This window comes from Puma concolor, chromosome A1 (genome assembly GCF_028749965.1).
Source record: "Puma concolor isolate L17-30 chromosome A1, mPumCon1.1.hap2, whole genome shotgun sequence".
Taxonomy (NCBI): Eukaryota; Metazoa; Chordata; class Mammalia; order Carnivora; family Felidae; genus Puma; species Puma concolor.
The window spans coordinates 216,953,359-216,973,125 of NC_141667.1; the positions used below are offsets into that span (position 1 = coordinate 216,953,359).

Genomic DNA, 19,767 nt, shown 5'->3' on the forward strand with positions numbered 1-19,767 from the left:
CCCACCAGTTGCTATCTTTTAGAAGGCCCTCTTCCGCATACCCGTCCCAGATACTCTTCTTCACACACCTACTCTTTTCCCTTCAGATACTCTCCCTCATCCAGATACTCACCGTCTTCCAGATACTTTCCCAACAGATACTCTTCTTCCAGGTCCTTTTCCTCCTGTAGATGCTCTCCCGCCTTCGCATACCCCTCTCCATACAGGTACGCCTTCCCCTTCAGCAACTTTTCCTCCTCCAGGTAGTCGTCTTCCTCCAGATATTCCTCCTCTTCCAGATACTCTTCCTCTTCAGGAAATAGATAGCCTTTCTCTGAACACTCTTCTTCCTCGATCTCCTCCTCCGAAGATATGGTCTGTGTGGAATTCTGGGACGTTGTGGCAGAGCGAAGGGGTGATGTTCGTCTTGATGACTGATCATCTTCAGCAGACATGTTGGGGCAGCATTAAGTAGATGAAACCCTGCAGCAAGCCGCAGGCGGTCACTTCGCCATCCTGGTAACCAAGAGAGGAATCAAATCCCATTAGTCGGTAATCGCTACTGCATATTGATTTATATCCATTCGTGTTCGCTCATTTCATTCAGTAGTGTTTGGGTGGCCCTTTGAATGTGCACGTCGGTATAGAGCGGCCCGTGAAAAGGCACAAAAAGGGGAACAGAGGTTTTACCCTCCAGGAACGGGTAGGAGAGATCACACCTGAAGGCAACACCTTTGCAATTACTGCACAATATGAAGTGAGCCTGGAGGGCTGGAGAGTGAAGGAGTGATTCGGCGTTTAATGGTACAGTCATCAGAGGAGACTTAGTTATTCATCAAGAAATATTTGTTACCACAATAATCAAGAAGAGGATGTTGGGATACCTGGGGGGCTCAGTCGGTTCAGCATCCGACTCTGGATTTCAGCTCAGGTCATGATCTCACGGTCCGTGAGTTGGAGCCCCGCGTTGGGCTCTCCGCTGACCGCGTGGAGCCTGCTTGGGATTCTCTCTCTCCCTCTCTCTGCCCCTCCCCCTCTCGCTCGCTCTCTCCCTCTCAAAATAAATAAGCAGGAAAACAAGAAAAGAGAATGGCTCGCAGGAGCTTGAAATCTGGTGAGAAGAGGAGTCATGCAAACAGGTTTCTAGACACAAAAAGACACGCGCAGTGGGAGAGGTACAGGCAGGGTGGTTACAGGCACAGTGGCCGGGCCTTGGTCAGCAAAGGCCCTTCTAGTTGGAGGTCTGCTGGGCACGTGGTCACGGCCACCACAGGCATGGCCTCTTCGGCTGGAAGGCACACCCGCGGTGAGTTTACTCAGCAAACAGGTATTTTTATGCCTCAGCTTGCACGCAGCCGTGAAGTCTTTGTCTTGCCATTCCGTCCATCCTCTCCCACCCCGTTAGCCTCTCCTGTAGCGCTTACACTGTTTCTGATTATGTTTCTGTGTTTGCTTGTCCAGCCTTTCTTTTCTACTACGCTGTGTCTCAGTGGCAGTGACCTTATGTGACCTGTTCCCCGCTCTACCTCCAGTGGTTAGCTTAACGCCCGGTGCTCGGTAAACATCCAATAAGTATGTGACCGGTGACTAAGTCAAGGGCAAGAATAGATGGCTCTAGAGCAGCGTGTCCCAAAGTTTTAAAAAGGGTAATATTCATTCTGCACAATGGAATGAGCTGAAGGAAGCAAACTGCCCAGAACCTTCCTGTTTGCTCTAGGGATTTAATGCATAAATATCTCAGTCTACCTTTCTTTCAGATCTTAGACCAGGAAGCTCTGTTTTCGGGAACCAGCGCTGAGATCACAGGATCACTTGCTAACGTGTGTGCACGACGACGCCCAAAATGGGAAGAGTGACGTGTAAAGACATTCATAGTGGGCCCTTGGGCTTGTTTATCTACTTTTAGGGTTGCTAGAGCCCTTAGATGATCAGATTCTGATAGGATTAGCCTGGGGATAGAACCGAGGGGGTGCTACCCAGACCCCCTTTCAAAGGACTTGCTGCCGGCTGTGGAGACTGTGGTCTACAGACAGCCTCCGGCCGCCCCGTCTTTCAGGAACTGCCTCGGCTGCAGAGCTGCCTTCCAGAAGTCATCCAAGAAAGTCAGGCCGACTCAGGCAGGTCAGCTTTGACAGGCAGGCTTGCCCAGCCCGGTCCACAAGACCATTCCCTCCACCAGTCCTTCCCCGCCCTTTCTCAGGCTTATATTTCTACTGGTTGCACCTCAACGGTCCGCATCTGGGAACCCGTTTCCAGACAACCCGCCCTCTGACAGACAGCTTCACAAAATGTAAGCCTACAAAGGAATGGATTGCAGGATTGGGGACAGCGAAGAGGACAGGCCTCATAGATAGATTGGTATTTTATTTTATTTTTTTTTATTTAAAAAAAAAATTTTTTGTTTTTTCAACGTTTATTTATTTTTGGGACAGAGAGAGACAGAGCATGAACGGGGGAGGGGCAGAGAGAGAGGGAGACACAGAATCAGAAGCAGGCTCCAGGCTCTGAGCCATCAGCCCAGAGCCCGACGCGGGGCTCGAACTCACGGACCGCGAGATCGTGACCTGGCTGAAGTCGGACGCTTAACCGACTGCGCCACCCAGGCGCCCCTAGATTGGTATTTTAGAAGGTTGGGGAGGGTGGGGAGGAAGCAGACCAACCCGGGGCCCAGAAAACTGACCTTGCAGAGAGAGGACAAGGTAGAAAAAGTAAGGGCAGAGTCAGGGGGTGGAGAGCTTTAGAAGTCATTATTACTCATTTTGGGCTGGGTGGTGACGGAACGCGAGAGGATCAAAGGCTCCAGAAGGGAGCGCTCTTGCGGCCATTTACCAGACAGCGTAGAAACAGTAGAGAGTCTCCTGCCTCCGTCACTCACTGCTCTGTGGTTCATACAGTGATCTTCCTGCGTGTCTTCTCACCTAGGCTACCTCAGATGCCTTTTGGAGGAGGTGGGATGTAAATCACACACACCAGGGTGGAGGAGATCGCCTTTGGGGCAAAGGGTGAGCTGTGGGAGAACTTCGGGGCTCACACTGATGTCTACGGGAGACTCTTCTGCTTTAAAGGAGCCTCCCCAGGCTTACTTTGATTTAAAAGCTGAACGTGTCAGTTAACTGTCGCTGTTCACCTCCGACCCCCATGCGCTCCTGGCCCTGGCTCCCTAAGCCAGAGGGAGAAGAAAGGGGCTGGGTAAGAGGAGAGGAATTGGAGACGGGGATGCCTGGCCTCATCCTGGGAGCGGTGAAGGAACATATGTAAGCACCAGCCACTCCATCAAGGGCATGCTTAACACTTCAGGGATCTCCTACCTTTCCTATTTTTTTAGCTGCTTGAGATAAAAGGTCAGAATCGCCCCATCCCCCGGACGGCCCAGAATGCATTTTCCAAAGGCAGCCTGTCATTTAGGCTTAAGAATCTTTTCTTTCCATTTTCTCATCAGGCCTTGTGAAAAGGCCCAGGCTGCTGCATCCTCACATTCTCCCTTTAATTCTCCTGGAAACTTCTAAGAAAAGCCGTCAGGTGGAAATGAACAGTAATTGGCAACTCGAGACCCGGCGTCTGAGGTAAAACATCCTGGTTTTGACTTGTGATTCAGATGTGCACTCATTTTGACCCCGGTTTCTGACAGATTGCAGCTTAATTTCTGTGGTCACAACAAGAAACATCCCCTTTATAACAGCCAATTATAATCAGCTGATTATAGGTCTTTAATCTTTAGACTGGCTTCACAGAATGGCTGCATCAATCAAAGCAAGATGGCAGACACAGGTCATTCGGCTTCAAGAGTTTTTTTTTTTTTTAAATTTAGAGTGAATATTTAGAATGAGCAGAATTCACAAAAAATCAAGAGTTCCGGCTTCTCGTGGAAATAGGAATGTTGGGCAACCCTGCGCTGGCTTTCCCACACGGAAATAGTGCTGCTGAGTTCAGGCTGCTTTCCCTGAATGGGGCCTTGCACTTCTGCGTCTGTCCCCACCACTGCCTGCAGTCTGCTCAGATTCCCGGGCGGGTGCATCCTCCCATGGGCCCTGTTGTTTTCCTTACAGTAGAGCCATGGCTCGCTGTCTCTACCAGGAGTTGGGAGAACAAAAGATACACAATCCACTAAAAGGTCTGGTATCTCTCACACTTTGCCTGCTCAAGCATTGGCTTCATCTTTCTGGCCCCACGGAGAGATGGGCTGTTTGGTGGCGACAGGTGCCGTGTTTACACAGGTCGACACTGGACGCCCGTACCTACCATGGTGATTGGGCATATAATAGGCACTCGGTAATAACCTGTTGAATGTATAAATGAAAGAGCAAAGAAAAGTATTAATAAATGCACTTTGCCAAGGATATTTACTGATTATGTACATACGCTTATTTACCGAAGAGGGGTAAAACTTTGTATCAGAGGTCATTCGACCACAATCTTGGAGATTTGTATCCACATAACCCCTTCCACACTGCACTGCAAATGAGAGGCCAACTGATTTTTCCATAGTGATTTTTCTTTTCTTTTCTTTTCTTTTCTTTTCTTTTCTTTTCTTTTCTTTTCTTTTCTTTTCTTTTCCTTTCTTCTTTCTTTCTTTCTTTCTTCCTTCCTTCCTTCCTTCCTTCCTTCCTTCCTTCCTTCCTTTCCTTTCCTTTCCGATCCCATTTGTCATTCTGAGGGGTCGAGGCCAGTCTCTCCAAACATTCTTAGTTTGAAATACATGAGGAAGACATAACTAATGTAACAAAAAGAACAGAGCACCCCCTCTGTAAATGACTGCTCTCACAAGGAATAATTGCAACCTCTGGTTTCCAGGTGAATGACCTAAAGAAGGGCTCCATGTTCTGGTTGTGGTTTTTTAGGGAAAGGAGTTAGTAGGGTCTCCTCACTGGTTTCCAAGACGGGGGCGGTGGTGTTGCTCCTGAGATGTTCTTTGTCTCTCTCACTGGGGCCATGGCTCTACAGACTTGCTGAAAGGCGTCACACTTTGGAAACCAAATGCATGCAAGGAACCTGCAGCTGGGCGGGAACAAGTTCCTTGGGGTGGGAAAACAGGCTGCTCCGTGAGGATGAGCACATTCGCTTTGTCCAGCTCATGCAGCCCAGTATGATGGCTCTGGGCAGAGAGGGGATGGGAAGACGTAGAAGGACACGATTTGCCAGCGTGGCCAGCACGGCTATCCTCCCCTTACGCATCCTCGTGGGTCCTCCTCTGCCCCCTGGACATCAATACTGGTGTGTTTCCAGGGAAAAAGCCCAAGGACCGCATTTGACCCTTGGTGTGTCGGCACCAGTTATTGTCGTCACCATCCTCTGCCTTTGCATTCTCAAAAGGAAGGAAGGGTCTGGCTTTTCTGACAAGGAAGGAAAATGGAGGCCCAAGCGCCCTCTGGTCCCTGCACAGGGTCGCTCGGGGCGGGGGCCTGGGTCCCAGTGCCCAGCTCCCTGCCCCAGCCGGGGCTCCCTTGCCGCACCTCCCCTCACTGACGGTCCTGCACACACCCGTTGATGGACCCTTCCGGTCCAGCCCTGCCCCCTGGCCTGGGCTCCAGCAGCGGGGTGGGGGGGCAGCTTTGTAGATTAACCAGTCTCTGCTCGATAACGCAACACTGCTTCTGACAGAACCGCTTCAGACAATCAGCAGAGGAGCGGACTATGTGAAAATGGAAAGGGAGAGCTGAAGCAGGGAGAAGCGAACTTCCGAAAGAGCAGAACGGCACAGTGGTCAGGATCTGGGGCCAGGTTAACTGGGGTTAAATCGGGCTGGGCCACTTACATCTGACTTGGAGGGAAGTTCTTCATTCTCCTGTGACTTAATTTCTTTATCTGTAAAATGGGGAGAATAATGGTCCCAAACTCTTGTGGAGATCCAATGAGGCAATACACGTATGCATAAGTAGTGACAGTCACAAATGTGACCTATGTTGTTATTGCACGCTGACTCCTAACCAGCACTGAAGGTAAAAGTGTGTGTGTGTGTGTGTGTGTGTGTGTGTGTGTGTGCACGCCCTTCTGAGGTCTTATTTAGTTTGTGGCACGGGGAGAGAAAACAAAAAGATTGCCTCGGGGCGCCTGGGTGGCGCAGTCGGTTAAGCGTCCGACTTCAGCCAGGTCACGATCTATCGGTCCGTGAGTTCCAGCCCCGCGTCGGGCTCTGGGCTGATGGCTCAGAGCCTGGAGCCTGTTTCCGATTCTGTGTCTCCCTCTCTCTCTGCCCCTCCCCCGTTCATGCTCTGTCTCTCTCTGTCCCAAAAATAAATAAACATTGAAAAAAAAAAATTAAAAAAGATTGCCTCTCACTTCCCTGCTCCCTGGTAGCCACCGCAGCCTAGTGGAGGGGTCTCGAGATGAGGGTCTGTCTACGATTCAGTCCAAGTCGTGAGGGTGGGGTCCTGGGGGCAAAGATGGCCACGGGTATTGTCACAAGTGAGCTCCCCTATCCTTGGGAGGCTGGAACCCTTCTGGGGAAGCATTTTATGGCGGTGGTTGTGTCTGCCAGGACAGAACCTCCCACATAGCGGGTCAGTCTGTTTTCCTACTCTCAGCCATGATTTCATGAGGTTGTTATCTACAAACACGGGACAGCCTTTCTGAGGCCGCTCGTCCCATTTTCACGTGGCTGCGATTCAGCAGCCCTTGGACTGAATCTTGGATCCCAGCCCTCCTCACTTTTCTCACTCCCCTTCCCCGTGACAGTCTTGGGAGTGTTTGGAGGTGGCAGTCAGACCTTTCTCCAGGGCCCCAGGCTCGGACCCCCAACTCCCTTCTGGGCGTCTCTGCTCAGACATCTAAGAGACACCTCAGACTTGGTGCCCAAACTCAGATCCTGCTCGTCCTCCCCAGACCCCTCAGGTGCTGACAGAGCCCGTGGAGCCATTTCTTCTCTCTTCCTCACCCTGCATCCCATCTACCAGGAAGCCGGGCTGGCTCCTCCTTCAAAGGATCTCCCACTCCTCACGCGCCCCATGTTCCCACGCTGGTCTGCCCAGCATCACATCTTGCCTCGACTACTGCAGGCACTTCCTAGCAGGTGTCTTTTCCACAGGTCGCCAGCTTTTAAAACTGAAGTCCTGGGGCGTCTGGGTGGCTCCGTCGGTTAAGCGTCTGACTCTTGATTTCAGCTCAGGTCATGATCTCATGGTTGGTGAGTTCGAGCCCCGCCTCTGGCTCTGTGCTGACAGCGTGGAGCCTGCTTGGGATTCTCTGTCTCCCTCTTTCTCTCTCTGGCCCTCCCACGCTTGCATTTTTTTTTTTTCTCTCTCTTAAAATAAATAAATAAAAATTAAAAAAAAAAAAAAAACCCAAACCTAAGTCCTGTCACCTCACCCCTCCTCACCAAAGCCTGCAATGGCTCGCATCTTGCATCGAAAGCCCCAGCCATCGAGAGGCTCCCCATCACCTCTCCCACCTGCCTCCTCCTGCTCTCTCCCTCCTTCCACCCCTGCCATCCTGGCCTCAGCCTAACATTGCCAGGCACTGTTCCACCAGAGGCCTTTGCTCTACTGTCCCCGGGGCCCGTTCCCCAGGTACTCTGGCACTTTTGATGTCCCCTAACCTGCTCTCATTTTACCTTTTTCTTCCAGAGCATTTATCACTTTCTAACATATTAAGCACTTTATTCATTTATTATGTGCATCGTCTCTCTCCTCTCATTAGAATGTGAATTCCTTGAGGGCAGGGAGCTTGGTTTTACTCACTGATTTGGCCAAGTGCCCTAGAACCGTGCCGAGCACTTGGTAGGAAATAATACATATTTATGGAATGGAGGTGTGAAAATCCTGATCCCTGCCTGTCCGGGGCCCGGGCCCCGTGTGAAGGCAGTGATCTCTCCAACGGAGTGTGGTGGGTCTGAGGACACTTAACCCTCAGCTCTGTCAGTGTGTGCAGAGCTCCCCTCCAGGAGGTGTATCCCTTTTCTGTCTCATCAGCCCTTCACGTTTTCTCCAGCATAACTCCTCCCAATAACCTTTTATGGGACTGACTGCCAGTCATTTCTTAACTCTCCCAGCTTCCTAGTATGTGTGTCTTCATCCAAAGCAGCGATACAAATGTCAAACCAGAGAGCCGCAAGGCCACCAGCCAAGTCTGCTCTGCCAGGAGAGGCTGGGGGAAGGGGATGAGCATTTCCAGTCAGCCCCCGTGCGGGGTCCCCTTAGCCTCCCGCAACAACCCCCAATGCAGGCGCCATCATCCCTCTTTACAGAGGAGGAAATGGGGCTCAGGGTTTAAGGGAAACAGAAGGGTTCACAATCTTTAGAGGGTCACAGCGACAAAAAGTAGTTTGCAGGAAATTGTTTTTTTTCCTGAGCATCAAAAAGGATGGGGCGCCTGGGTGGCGCAGTCGGTTAAGCGTCCGACTTCAGCCAGGTCACGATCTCGCGGTCCGTGAGTTCGAGCCCCGCGTCGGGCTCTGGGCTGATGGCTCAGAGCCCGGAGCCTGTTTCCGATTCTGTGTCTCCCTCTCTCTCTGCCCCTCCCCCGTTCATGCTCTGTCTCGCTCTGTCCCAAAAATAAATAAAAAAACATTGAAAAAAAAAAAAAAGAATTCAAAAAGGAAGTGAAGTGGGAGAAAGAGGCTCTTACCACAAACATTTTTGGCTGAAAAAAAAATGAGAAGGTCTTAAAGAACAAAGCTTGTCCTCTGGACAGCTGGCAGGACCTGGCCATCGAGGCTCCTCCCTCTCTGCTCTCTGAGGGGCTCAGCTCCCAGAGGCTCCTCCCTTTGGCTCTCTGAGCCCCTCCCCTTGACTCACGAGGCCCCTCCCGCTGTGTTCCTGGAGGCGACCTTCTGCTTCTTGTCTCTCTGAAGCCACTTTTCTCTCTACTTTTTGGGCCCCTCCTCTTTGGCTCCCTGGGACTTCCCCTCCCTCAAGATCTCCCCACTTTTCTGAGGGATGGCAGGTGAAGTCCTGTCCCACGTGACTTGTTCTCCAGGAATCCGTGCTGCTCACCTCTCCAAAGTGCTCCCGAACCCTTACAGGAAATGCCCTAGAATTGTGCCCAGCATCAGTATCAAACTCACTGGGATATAACTGGCCACATCTGCCTTCTCTTCTCCTTTTGTTTAAATCGGGACAATGTTCTCCCGTTTCTAGATCTGGGGTACTACTCTTCAGCTTCTCTATGCTCCAAAGATTTGTATAATGCTTTGAGTTGCCAAACCAGTAAACGTGCCTGATTGAATTTGTTCGTCACGGCGTCCTTGAGCGACAAACACGATTATCTCCGTTTTACAGACAACACTCAGGTTCAGAGAAATCAAATGACTTGGTTAAGGTCAGACAAGTGAAATGTTGCCAAACTAGGATTTGGACACAGGTGTGCCATTGCAGAGGAATGTTCTTTCCCCGAGTGGACTATCATGCGGGTTGAGAGACTGTATTCTTTGGAGGACTGCACTTCTCGGGGCACTGGCTTCAGTGCTCAGCACCCACCTCCCCATCCCAGGTTAAACAATCATTCTCTGTGATAAAACAGGGTGAGATGAGGGAGGCCGGGGAAGTGGGGTTTTACTGAGCATCTCCTAAGTGCCTAGGACAGAATAAGGCATTTTGCATTATTTAAAACTAAACAAATTTTTTTTTAAATGAGAAAGAGAGACAGAGCACAAGTGGGGGAGGAGCAGAGAGAGAGAGAGAGAGGGAGACAGAGACTCCAAAGCCAAAGCAGGCTCAGGCTCTGAGCTGCCAGCACAGAGCCCAATGTAGGGCTCAAACCCATGAACTGTGAGATCATGACCTGAGTCGAAGTTGGACACTTAACCGACTGAGTCACCCAGGCGCCTCCATTGTTTAAAATTTAAAGAGTCACAAAAGTCAGGTAAAGTGTTATTATCCCATTTTTCAGCTTAGAAAACCAGGGCTCCCAGAGGTTCTAATTGGCCTTAGGACACAGCTACTCGGCGCCGTATTTGTGATCCCCCACACTAGGTCTGTCCAATTCCAAGTCTAAACCATACCGCAAAGAGACGAGAAAGGTATTTCATCTTTTTGGTCTTGACAACTCAAATTCTTAGCGATTCCCTTAAATACGGAGAGGCCCTAATGGCAATTACTTAAAAGAATAAAAAAATAATAATATTTAGAGTTTCTATTTGCTACAGGGAAGTTCATTTAGATGGAAAGGCATCCCCAGTTAAAAGTTTTCTGGAGTGATTTTTGAGAGTCATATAGAAGGCCTTTGCATTGACCTCCCTCCAATCTCTGATGTCATGAGAAACAGAGTGGGGTTATTGAGACACGTTACAACAGATGACATATTCATTTTCAGCTAGTTCAATTTAGGATCTCAGTAGAAGCGTATTTCTGGCTTGGCCCGTCGACACTTCCGATGTGCCGGGGGACCTGCCTTCTCGGCTCATGGGAGCCCATGCGGAGGCTGCGTGCCTGATGGGGCCGTAGGCAGCAACGGCGGGAGGAATAGCACTATCTTGGCTGAGCTCCAAACTGGATATGTGATTTTGAATACGTTCTCCCACTTGTGTCTAGGCTTCCTGTCTCATTTGTAATGTCAGTGGATTGGCCTAGAAGCGCTCTAGGTTCCTTCCTTCCGGCCCTGTGTTTCCAAAGACCGTCCCTTAGTCAAACCCTTAGGGCCAGGTGCGTTGTGGCTTTCAGGTTTGTTGCTGATTTAGGCTGTCCTTACGGTGACTGTATCCTAAATACACATCAGCCCTGCGGGGGTGAGGGGGCAGGAGCCTGCAGTGAGTCTCATTAGTATTTCTATAGCAAAACATGGACATTTTCACAACAGGTGGGATAAACAGAAACGGTTAGTCGCCCCACATCAGTTTAGGTTGGATTTTGCTTTGAACCGAGTTCTAGCAGTTCAGGCTTTGTGGCCAGAGGAGTTTGCCACAAATTTCTCAAAGTTTTCAGTTTTCAGAGCTTTTTCTGGATTACGGAATTTGTGGATAAGACGTTTTAATCTTGCCTTTATATTGCTCATTGGTGGTCACATCTAGGTATTATCTGATGCGGTGTTCTTGATGGGAAAGGCAATGCTTTTAGAAGTTACTACGGAAGGGGCACCTGGGTGGCTCAGCCAGTTGACTGTCCAACTTTGGCTCAGGTCATGATCTCATGGTCTGTGAGTTTGAGCCCTGTGTGGGGCTCGCAGCTGTCAGCACAGAGCCCGCTTCGGATCTTCCGTCCCCTCACTCTCTGCCCCTCCCTTGCTCACGCAGATGTCTCTCTCTCAAAAATGAATACACATTTTTTTAAAAGTTACTGTAGGAAAACAAAATCCATTTTGTGAAGATCCATTTGATATTGCTGTTTCTGGGATCACAGTGTGTCTAACAGGGAGGGCAGTAAGAATTATCGGCAATCATGGCCATGCGGCCTTCAGGACCCAGAACAATGCAGTTATGTTCAACCATGCTCATGGCTCAGTACTTACAATGTCAGGGAGTGAACTCAATCCAAGCCAAGACAGTTTTCAATAAGAACAGCTGAAAGAAAAAAAACTTTCTGGTTAGCTCTTAGTTACTCAGAAAATTAGCCGGAGAAAACCTCCTTCCCTAAGAATACTGGAAAATGGATATTTTTTCCTATGCTAAATATGGCATAGTTTACTTTTGTGGTACAGTGTGTTTCTTCATTAACCTTCCTTGGTCAGTAGCTCTCCTCGAATGTTCACCGTGGAAATCAAACCCAAGCAGCCCTCCCTCCAACCACCTCCCTTTCCATCCCCCCCCCCCACCCATGGGACAAAATGGCTTGACCACTCCGAGCATGGACAGTCCCTGGGAATTGCAGAGAACTCCCAGGGAAACTGCAGTAGATTTTAAATTTTTGAAGAGAACAGCTCGACATCTGCTGGATATTGTATGCATACCTAATTTTTGATTATGCTCCATCCCTTTTAATGATGGCATATTTTGCAAAGCGGGGTTTTTGGCTGTCTTTGAGATGAAAAGCAAGGACCATGGAAAAAGCAGTGTGCAGTAGAAAAGGAGGGTGGCTGTGTCTAATGATTCCAAGATTGAAGTCACTCAGTGCCCAGTGGGCACACACATTCTGTTAGAGAGTCATCATGGCCATTCAAAAATGAAATAAAGGCATTATTTTTTCTTTCAGTTTCTGGAGGAAGTTGTGACATAAATATGTGACATAAAGACACAACGCAATATTTATCCAGTTATTTGGATATAACTGATAAATGAAACCTGTATTTCTTTTGGTGGAGGGGGGCAACAGGAAAAATTCACTGAGGCGCTAAAGGTGCCACGGACGGAGAAAGTTTGGGAACCTGGTATAATTCACGTACTTGCTCAGAGGTAGACATTCCGAGTCATCCCTGATTCCTCCCTCTTCCGCCCTCCCAAGTCCGTTAACCAATCATTAAGTCCTCTTGGCACTGTCTTCCAAGAAGTGTCCCGAATCCATTCTTCTGTCCACGACCGTTGTGCTCACCCTTGTGTAGACCGCCATCTCCTACAGCTACCTCTGTGCTTTGGCCCTTGCTTTCTGATAATCTATTCTTCAGAGGCAGTCTTTTAAAGTAATTTTTTTTTCCAACGTTTATTTATTTTTGGGACAGAGAGAGACAGAGCATGAACGGGCGAGGGGCAGAGAGAGAGGGAGACACAGAATCGGAAACAGGCTCCAGGCTCCGAGCCATCAGCCCAGAGCCCGACGCGGGGCTCGAACTCACGGACCGCGAGATCGTGACCTGGCTGAAGTCGGACGCTTAACCGACTGCGCCACCCAGGCGCCCCCAGAGGCAGTCTTTTAAATACATAAATTGGATCATGTCGCTCCAGCGGTTAAAACCCTCCGGTGGTTTCAGAGGCTTTCAGAGGCTTCCAAAGCTTGCCCATGTTGGCTCCTGCTTTCTTTCTCACCCTCCTGGGACTCCACTCTTCCCCTTGCTCTCCATGGTACAGCCTCTTCCCACCCAGCCCTTCCCATTGTCTGGAAAGCTCTTCCAGATCTTCAAATGCTTGACTCCTCCTCCTTAAGTTTCAGCTTAAATGTCACCTCTCCAGTGAGGTCTCCTTTGGGTCACCGATCTAAAATTGCCCCCATTCCCACCCTTACCCCAAATCACTATGTATCTTCTCATGTTGTTTTATTTTCTTCATAACATTTGTATCATGTTTATTGATCTGTATACTGGAGGATAGAAATTTTGCTCACTTTTGTTTGCCGTTATATTTCTGCCATCTAGAATAATGCCTGGCACATAGGAGGAGGTTAATAAGTATTTGTTGAAATGAATAGACGAATGATTATTTCACACGGTTCTAACTTGGGATCATTCACTGATGGCTCCTAATGGAGGAGATCCAGAATTTGTATTGAGAGAGAGGATGTCAATAATTTCATTTGACTGATTTCTATGTATGTAAAATAGACATTGATATACAAAATGTGTTTTACAAAGCAGGTAATCTGGTCAAGCGTTTCCTATACTCTTTGGGAAGAGACAACTGCTTGTTATCTTATACAGACTGCATTTTCCTTAGCAATACTGATGGTTTATCATAAGTTTATATCGAATTGGATAATTAATGAAGCAACTCCATCATTTTATTTGTTATTTTTCATAACAGGCGAGCTACCCCTTCCTTTTCTCTCCTTTCTTCAGACTAAGAAAATGAGATAAGGAATGTATAAAGGAACATTTCTACAATGACAGCATTTAACAAAACACGGGAATGCCATGATCCAGCCTGCACCCACCGATGCGTTTTCTTGGACAACACCAAGTCCAGGAAGGGAGCACAGCACAGAGGCAGTAGGAACAGGTGTGGAATTATTCAACATCTCTGGCAAACAGCAGTGGGGATTAAACAGAGATTTCTTTAATGAGATTAATTCTGAAATACGAAGAGCAGTTTGGCATGTTCCCAAAGATACAAGGCATTTGTATCTATCTAAGATTAAAGGAGCTTTCACACAAAGCGATTTTACTTTTTCAACATCAAAGAGGATTCTTGGAGGGGCTGCTTGAAGCAGACACACTGTAACAAATGTGGGGAGTGCCAAAGCTTCTTTATATAAAAGACAGTTTGCTCAGCCAGGGATTGTGTCTGTGGTTTTCACTATCCAGGATATACAGAACACTGTTCTTCCAATCACAGGATTATGGAGAAAGGGAGACCAGGGGTTAGGAATCAGGTTGACAAACATCCCAGACAGGTGGCTACCCAATGATAACCTTGGATTTCCTGGGATGGGGGCTCAGTGCTTCCTGAGGCTGACTGTTGGGACAGTTCTTATAAATATTATAAATAATGGCGATGATGCTGGTAATAACGATAAGAAGGATCACAGACACTATTTCTACATGCGAGGCACTGTATTTAGCACGTAAGAAATTACACAGACTTCTGCTAAATCTTCCTCCCTTGGGCTTTCAACCAGCCTTTCCAGGTCTGCTCTCTGGAGCTGCTCACAATAGATTTGCTCCATTGCGAGCTACAAATATTTGAAGGTAGCTTTTATATTCTGTATATTTGAAGGTAGCTTTTATATTCTGTACCGTGTGTGTGTGTGTGTGTGTGTGTGTGTGTGTGTGTGTATGTGTGTATTTTGTTTTGTTTTGCTAAACGTAAGTTCATTTATGTGGATCCGTATTAAATTCCATCTTGCTGGCTTTGCCTCACCCTTCCAGGCTGCTCAAATTTTATGGATCTGATTCTATCATTCAGTGTATTAACCAGACCTTAGAAAGTGTGCTACAGAAAATGATAAGCTTCCAAGTCTCCCTCCTATCCCTTTTCCCTTTCTTCTTTTCCTCCTTCTTGCCACAAACAATTATTGACTTTCTATATGCCAGATCCTGTCAGGTACTGGGACTGCACGTTTGCACAAGGCACACCTATAGACTTCAAGAAAGATCTAGCTTAAGCGGGGAGGCAGGAAAACAAATTAAAATACCGTATAGTGTGATTATGTCATGAATGAAAATGCAGGAGGAGAATGTCAATATAAGCTGGAAGAGCGTCTGAAAGGGGAGGAAATACGGAGCTAGGAGAAGGCCAGCATTATATCTGGTTTCTGGGGGGGCCCGTGGGGACATAGGCAGTCCCCACTTAATTGAAGCTAGCCAAAGGATGTTCTAGGGCTGGGAGGGCAGGGGGTAGGCTCTAGCCACCATAAAGACGTGGAAAGAGAATTCTGTGTAGAGGGAGAAGGAGGGTTTATTTATGAAAAGGGCTATGCTATTACTGCTCAGTGATACAGCCCTCTCTCCTCTCTCCTGTCTGCCTGCCTAATGGGGCTCCTCTCTTCCCCCTGGTGGACATCCCTAAAAAATCAAGTTTAGCTGGGGCACCTGGGTAGCTCAGTTTGTTGAGTGTCTGACTTCAGCTCAGATCGTGATCTCATGGCTTGTGGGTTCGATCCCCTCATTGGGCTCCATGCTGACCATATGGAGACTGCTTCGGGCCCCCTATCTCCCTCTCTCTCTGCCCCTCCTCTGTTCACTAACACCCCACCCCCCGCAATTTATCTCTCAAATATAAATACAAATTAAAATATTTAAAATAAAAAAAAATCAAGTTTAGCTGTCTTGGCTAGCAAGTTGAAGTTTTCACATGGTGGACTGGAAAAGCAGGGAGCATTCTAGATTTCAATGAGAGACCAGGGAGGGACAATATGAGAAAGGAAGGGGGTCATTTGTGATGTGAAAATGCCCATGCCCAGTTAGAAAGGCTCGTAAGACCAAGAGCAAAGGGACTTTTTGTTATGATTGCTCGTGGGGTTCATCCAAGCATAATGACCCAGTCCTTTAGGTTGTCCTCAATATGAAGACGGGAATCCTCAGGAATCCAGGCAGAATGGCTTGTCTGCTGGTGTTGGAGAGCCGGGATGGCGCGAGGATCCTACAAGTTCCCAGGTGTTGGGAATTTTGTAGGACAGAGAACAGGTGACCTTGGTAGACCCATTATCCCATGGTGGACCCATGATCCCATGGTGGACGCATTATCCTATGGTGGACCCATGGCTTGTTCAAAGAGGGGTACCTCTGAGGCCGTGAGCCCCTCCTGAGGAAAGAAACCTCAGCGGCCAAGAGGCTACAAAGTTCTGGGAATTAGTGGCCCCTGGGCCACTGTGAGGTGTTGACTGTCTCCTCAGTGCTTCCCAGAATTCCTGCAACGCTGTAGAAAGTCGGTTGCACAGATGGAGTTGGTTAGGGCTGATGAGCTCCACCTGTTGTCAGTTGAGAACATTACAACCTGGGTGAAGCTAGCTGACGGTGTTTATTTCCTTCGAGAGTGTCTGTGAACAGGGTCAGGAGTGGCTCCCGGGGCCCTGAGCGCACGGTTGTAGCTGCCCACACATAGCTGAGCTCCAAAAGCATGGCTCAAAGCTGTGAACCAGTGTAAAGCCGAAGTTTGTCACAACCGCTGGTGAAAAGAGGACTGGAGGGTCTTCCGTGAATGATTTGGAGCTGAGAAGTAGGTTCGGGACCCGGGGCGGGCTGCCTCAGCACCCCTTTCTTCTAAAAGGTAAAGGGATGAGTCAAAAAGGGCATGGACAGTTGGAGTTTGGAGGGGTTAGATATCAAAACTAAACAAACTCTTTGTTATTAAACCAGCACTTCCTATTTTGGGTGGGGCAGGAAGAACATAGGCATATGTTTGTGGACTAAGGGATTTGGAGCAACACTAAGCAGAAGTGAAGAGGCCAGGAAAACCCCTCAGATCCCAGCAGACCAACAAGGGCTAGGCTGAGGACTCATGGCTGCCCAGGCCCCACTTTCCAGTGTATTTCAGTCCAGCTACACCAGCAGAGCAGGGAGGCCTGGGCTTCCCCTGTCTTATGGTGCCAGAGAAGCCTTGTATTTCGGTAGATAGTTGTATACGTTCCTCCCAATAAGAGACTGGAGAGAACTTTGGTTTTAGAACAGTCCGGCTTATTCAAGACACGACGTGTAGCGCTCGTGTATTCCCTATCAGTCCTTGATACGTCTAGAAGGAGGCCCTGTTAACAGTGTTACGTTACTGAGCATTAAGAGTCAACTTGGGAGAAGGCCAGGCCTTCGGCCAGTCATAGATTACCTCTAGTCAGAGTGGGCTCCACAAGCATCGCAGAGCTAGGACTGAGGGCTCAGTCTACTGAACAGTCCTCCTGCCTGGGCGTCCTCTGGCCCATGTTTCTGTCTCCTCTTGGTTTTCTACCCCAGCACATTCATAGTCCTGCTTCCTTTTCTGGAGAAAACGCAGCACACGTTTCCACCAGCTCTTCCCGAGTGGAACTTCTTTTTTGGGGGGTCCCAGATGGGTCTTGGATTTCCTAAAGCAATTTAAAGTCTGTAACTCTTTAAAACCCAAGTCACCGTCGCCTCCTCTGTGAAGACGTGCTTCCAGAGGAAGCTTCCAGAGAGCTTTTCACCACAGCTCTCGCGTGTCCTTTCCTTCCCACACGCACCATTTGCATTTGTTTGCGCGTCTGCCTCAGCCACTGGGTCGGTAGCCTCACACAACTCCTGGCACGTGGCAGGATTTCAACAGACGTCTGTGCACTGGATAGATGGTCCATAGGAAGAAAAGGCACACAGGAGACTGGCCACACATCTCATTTCCGGTTTGGAATTTTCATGCAACTTTCCCTCCTGCTAGGCGAGGCCACCAAGAGACGGGCTGTGGGTGGGCTCAGACAGCAAGGATGCTCTGTTGAAGAGAATGGAGTGGGTGGCAGGGCCTTGGGTGTGGCTGGGGCCCTGCCAGCCGAGGCTGGGAACTCTAGCTGCAGCAAGGGGAGAAGGCTCAATTCTGTGAAGGAGCCAGGGTATTCTATGGTGCCTTGCAAATGCAAGTCCTTTTTGTTGCTGAAGTTATTGTCCTCAGCGGCCGTTTATATAACCCCTCTAGTGAACTGGCAGGATTCTTGGCCGAAGGCGGCTGCCTTCCCTCTCGGGGGACCAACTGATGGCCTGCTTTGCTGAGTTCCAGGGCGCCACGCCCAGGCAGATCTGGATCCACGTTAAAAAAAATGCCAGGGGACAAACACTGAAGTCAAAAAGTTCTTTTGACCCCCACCCCTTAGAGCAATCAGTGCTTTTTTTTTTTTTTTTTTTTTTTAAGCAGTGTAGACACCCCAGTGTACTCATTAAAACATCATTTCCTAAGGCCTTTTTTATAAATAGAATTTCAAATGTATTCAGGTTGGCGCTTTCAAGGAGGGTGACTTTGAGCAGGTGCCTGGCACCGAACACCTGTGGAACATCGGCCAAGGGACACTCCTCGCCACCTCCCTGGATGGTTAGGAATGCTGTTTCTCTACCATTTTACAGGTGGGGGAAGGGAACACAAGGAAACCGAGTGATTGGCTTTGGGTCCCAGGAACTGGTTTGTAGGCAGGCTGGAATTTTCCATCTGGGGAATTCCTCTTCTGCTTATTTGGCTGGGCTACGCAGGCCTGGGAGGAAGAAGTCACAACCTCCACACCCGCAGTTTTTCCTTCACTGCCAGAGCCAGAGGCTCTCTGGAGTGGAACGGACCCAGTTCTCCTTTATTTGTAGGGGAGTCATGAACCAACACCGGCCTTCACAAAGGTTAGCTAAGCGAAGCAGGGAACAGAAAGGCTATCGGAGGGAGGGGCAGAGAACGGGGAGAGAAACAAAGAAGGCTGTGTGTTGATGCTTCTTAGTTTCCCAGACCCTCCACACTGTTCCCCACTCCCTCCTGCCCAGTGGGGGCCGGAGGAGGGAGTCTGGGCTCCTACAGCAGCACTAGGAGGCTAATGAGCGAAGCCTTACCCAAGCCAGACAGCGGCGGCGCGCAGATCCAGCCAAAAGGCCCCGGGGCCCCGGCGTTTGTGTGTGTCGGGCGCTCGGTTACCATGGGAACGGCGTCCCGAGTTCGCAGCGCCGCCTGGAGTTCCCAGCCTGTGCGCCTCCTCCTCTTCCCTGCCCCAGCCTCTCCGCTTCAGGAGGAAGTGCTTGGGCCAAGCGGCAGTGGCTGGCCAGAAAGTTTTCTTCATTATTTGCGCCAGGGTCCCCGGGTCAGGTGCCCCCCAAAGGGAACCGGTGGACCGCAGACTGCCGGTGTTTGCAGCCCGCTAGCGCCCGCGCTCCTGCCCCTCCCGGGTAGAGGAGGGTCGGCAAAGACTGGGTGGGGTTTTGTTTTGCTTTGTTCTTTATTTAATAGTATGTAATGTTTATAGCTTCGTTTTTCTGATTACAAAACTGTACAGCGCGATGTTAGCTTTCCGCAGTCCTGGGGCCCAGGGCTGAGCTTGGTGGGTGGCTGAGATGGAGGGGAGTGGGGTCTGAGGCTCACAAAGCTGACCGCCTTTAACTCGGCCGGGCCTGCAGAAGGGCTGCAGGCTGGGTGGGGGGGTTGGTGCCGGGGAGGGGGGCGGGGTGTTTTCCTAGGAGACCCCCTCCGGAGACTCACTTATGCTGGTCCCCAGGACAGAGACCCCCAAGCGGCCGAGAGGACAGCGGCCTCTTTGCTCTCTCTGGGGGTACTACTGGGGGGTTCAGGGAGCAGGCAGCCACCCTAAGGGGACAGAGTCCATAAGAGGAAGCCAGAGAAGGTCACAGGTTCTGGCCCCTTGAATGGCTTTGCTGGCAGTTGCCAAGTGGCCCAGATGCACAAAGAGGCCCGGTTGCAACCTATTTCTGGTCAGTTGTCGCACACAGTTCAGAACGATAGGTCCTGGATCTTTGAAATGTCAGTGATTTCTTTTCCCATTCTAAATAAATATTCACGTTGGCACCTAAATTTATACTTTTAAATTCTTTTTCTTGAAGAGTGTTCATCACATTGTATAAGTTCTGGGTATCCATAAAGCCTGAAGAATCATGAGTACCCTGTGCATGTCTGAGTGTCACTGGGTTTCTGCATTTTGT

At 49.3% G+C, this 19,767-nt stretch overlaps 1 protein-coding gene across 1 annotated transcript in view; it reads right to left on the bottom strand.

Annotated features, from left to right (window-relative positions):
* Positions 1–18,931, bottom strand: part of ERICH6B (glutamate rich 6B) — a 70,337-nt gene extending 51,406 nt beyond the window's left edge. Inside the window, exons 1-3 of the mRNA XM_086717549.1 lie at positions 18,670–18,931; positions 11,356–11,407; positions 113–495 (exon numbers count right to left, since the gene is read on the bottom strand). Of these exons, the coding sequence (XP_086573675.1) occupies positions 113–434 (322 nt within the window). The 5' untranslated portion in view covers positions 435–495; positions 11,356–11,407; positions 18,670–18,931. The remainder of the gene's footprint in view (positions 1–112; positions 496–11,355; positions 11,408–18,669) is intronic.
* Between the last annotated feature and the right edge of the window lie 836 nt (positions 18,932–19,767).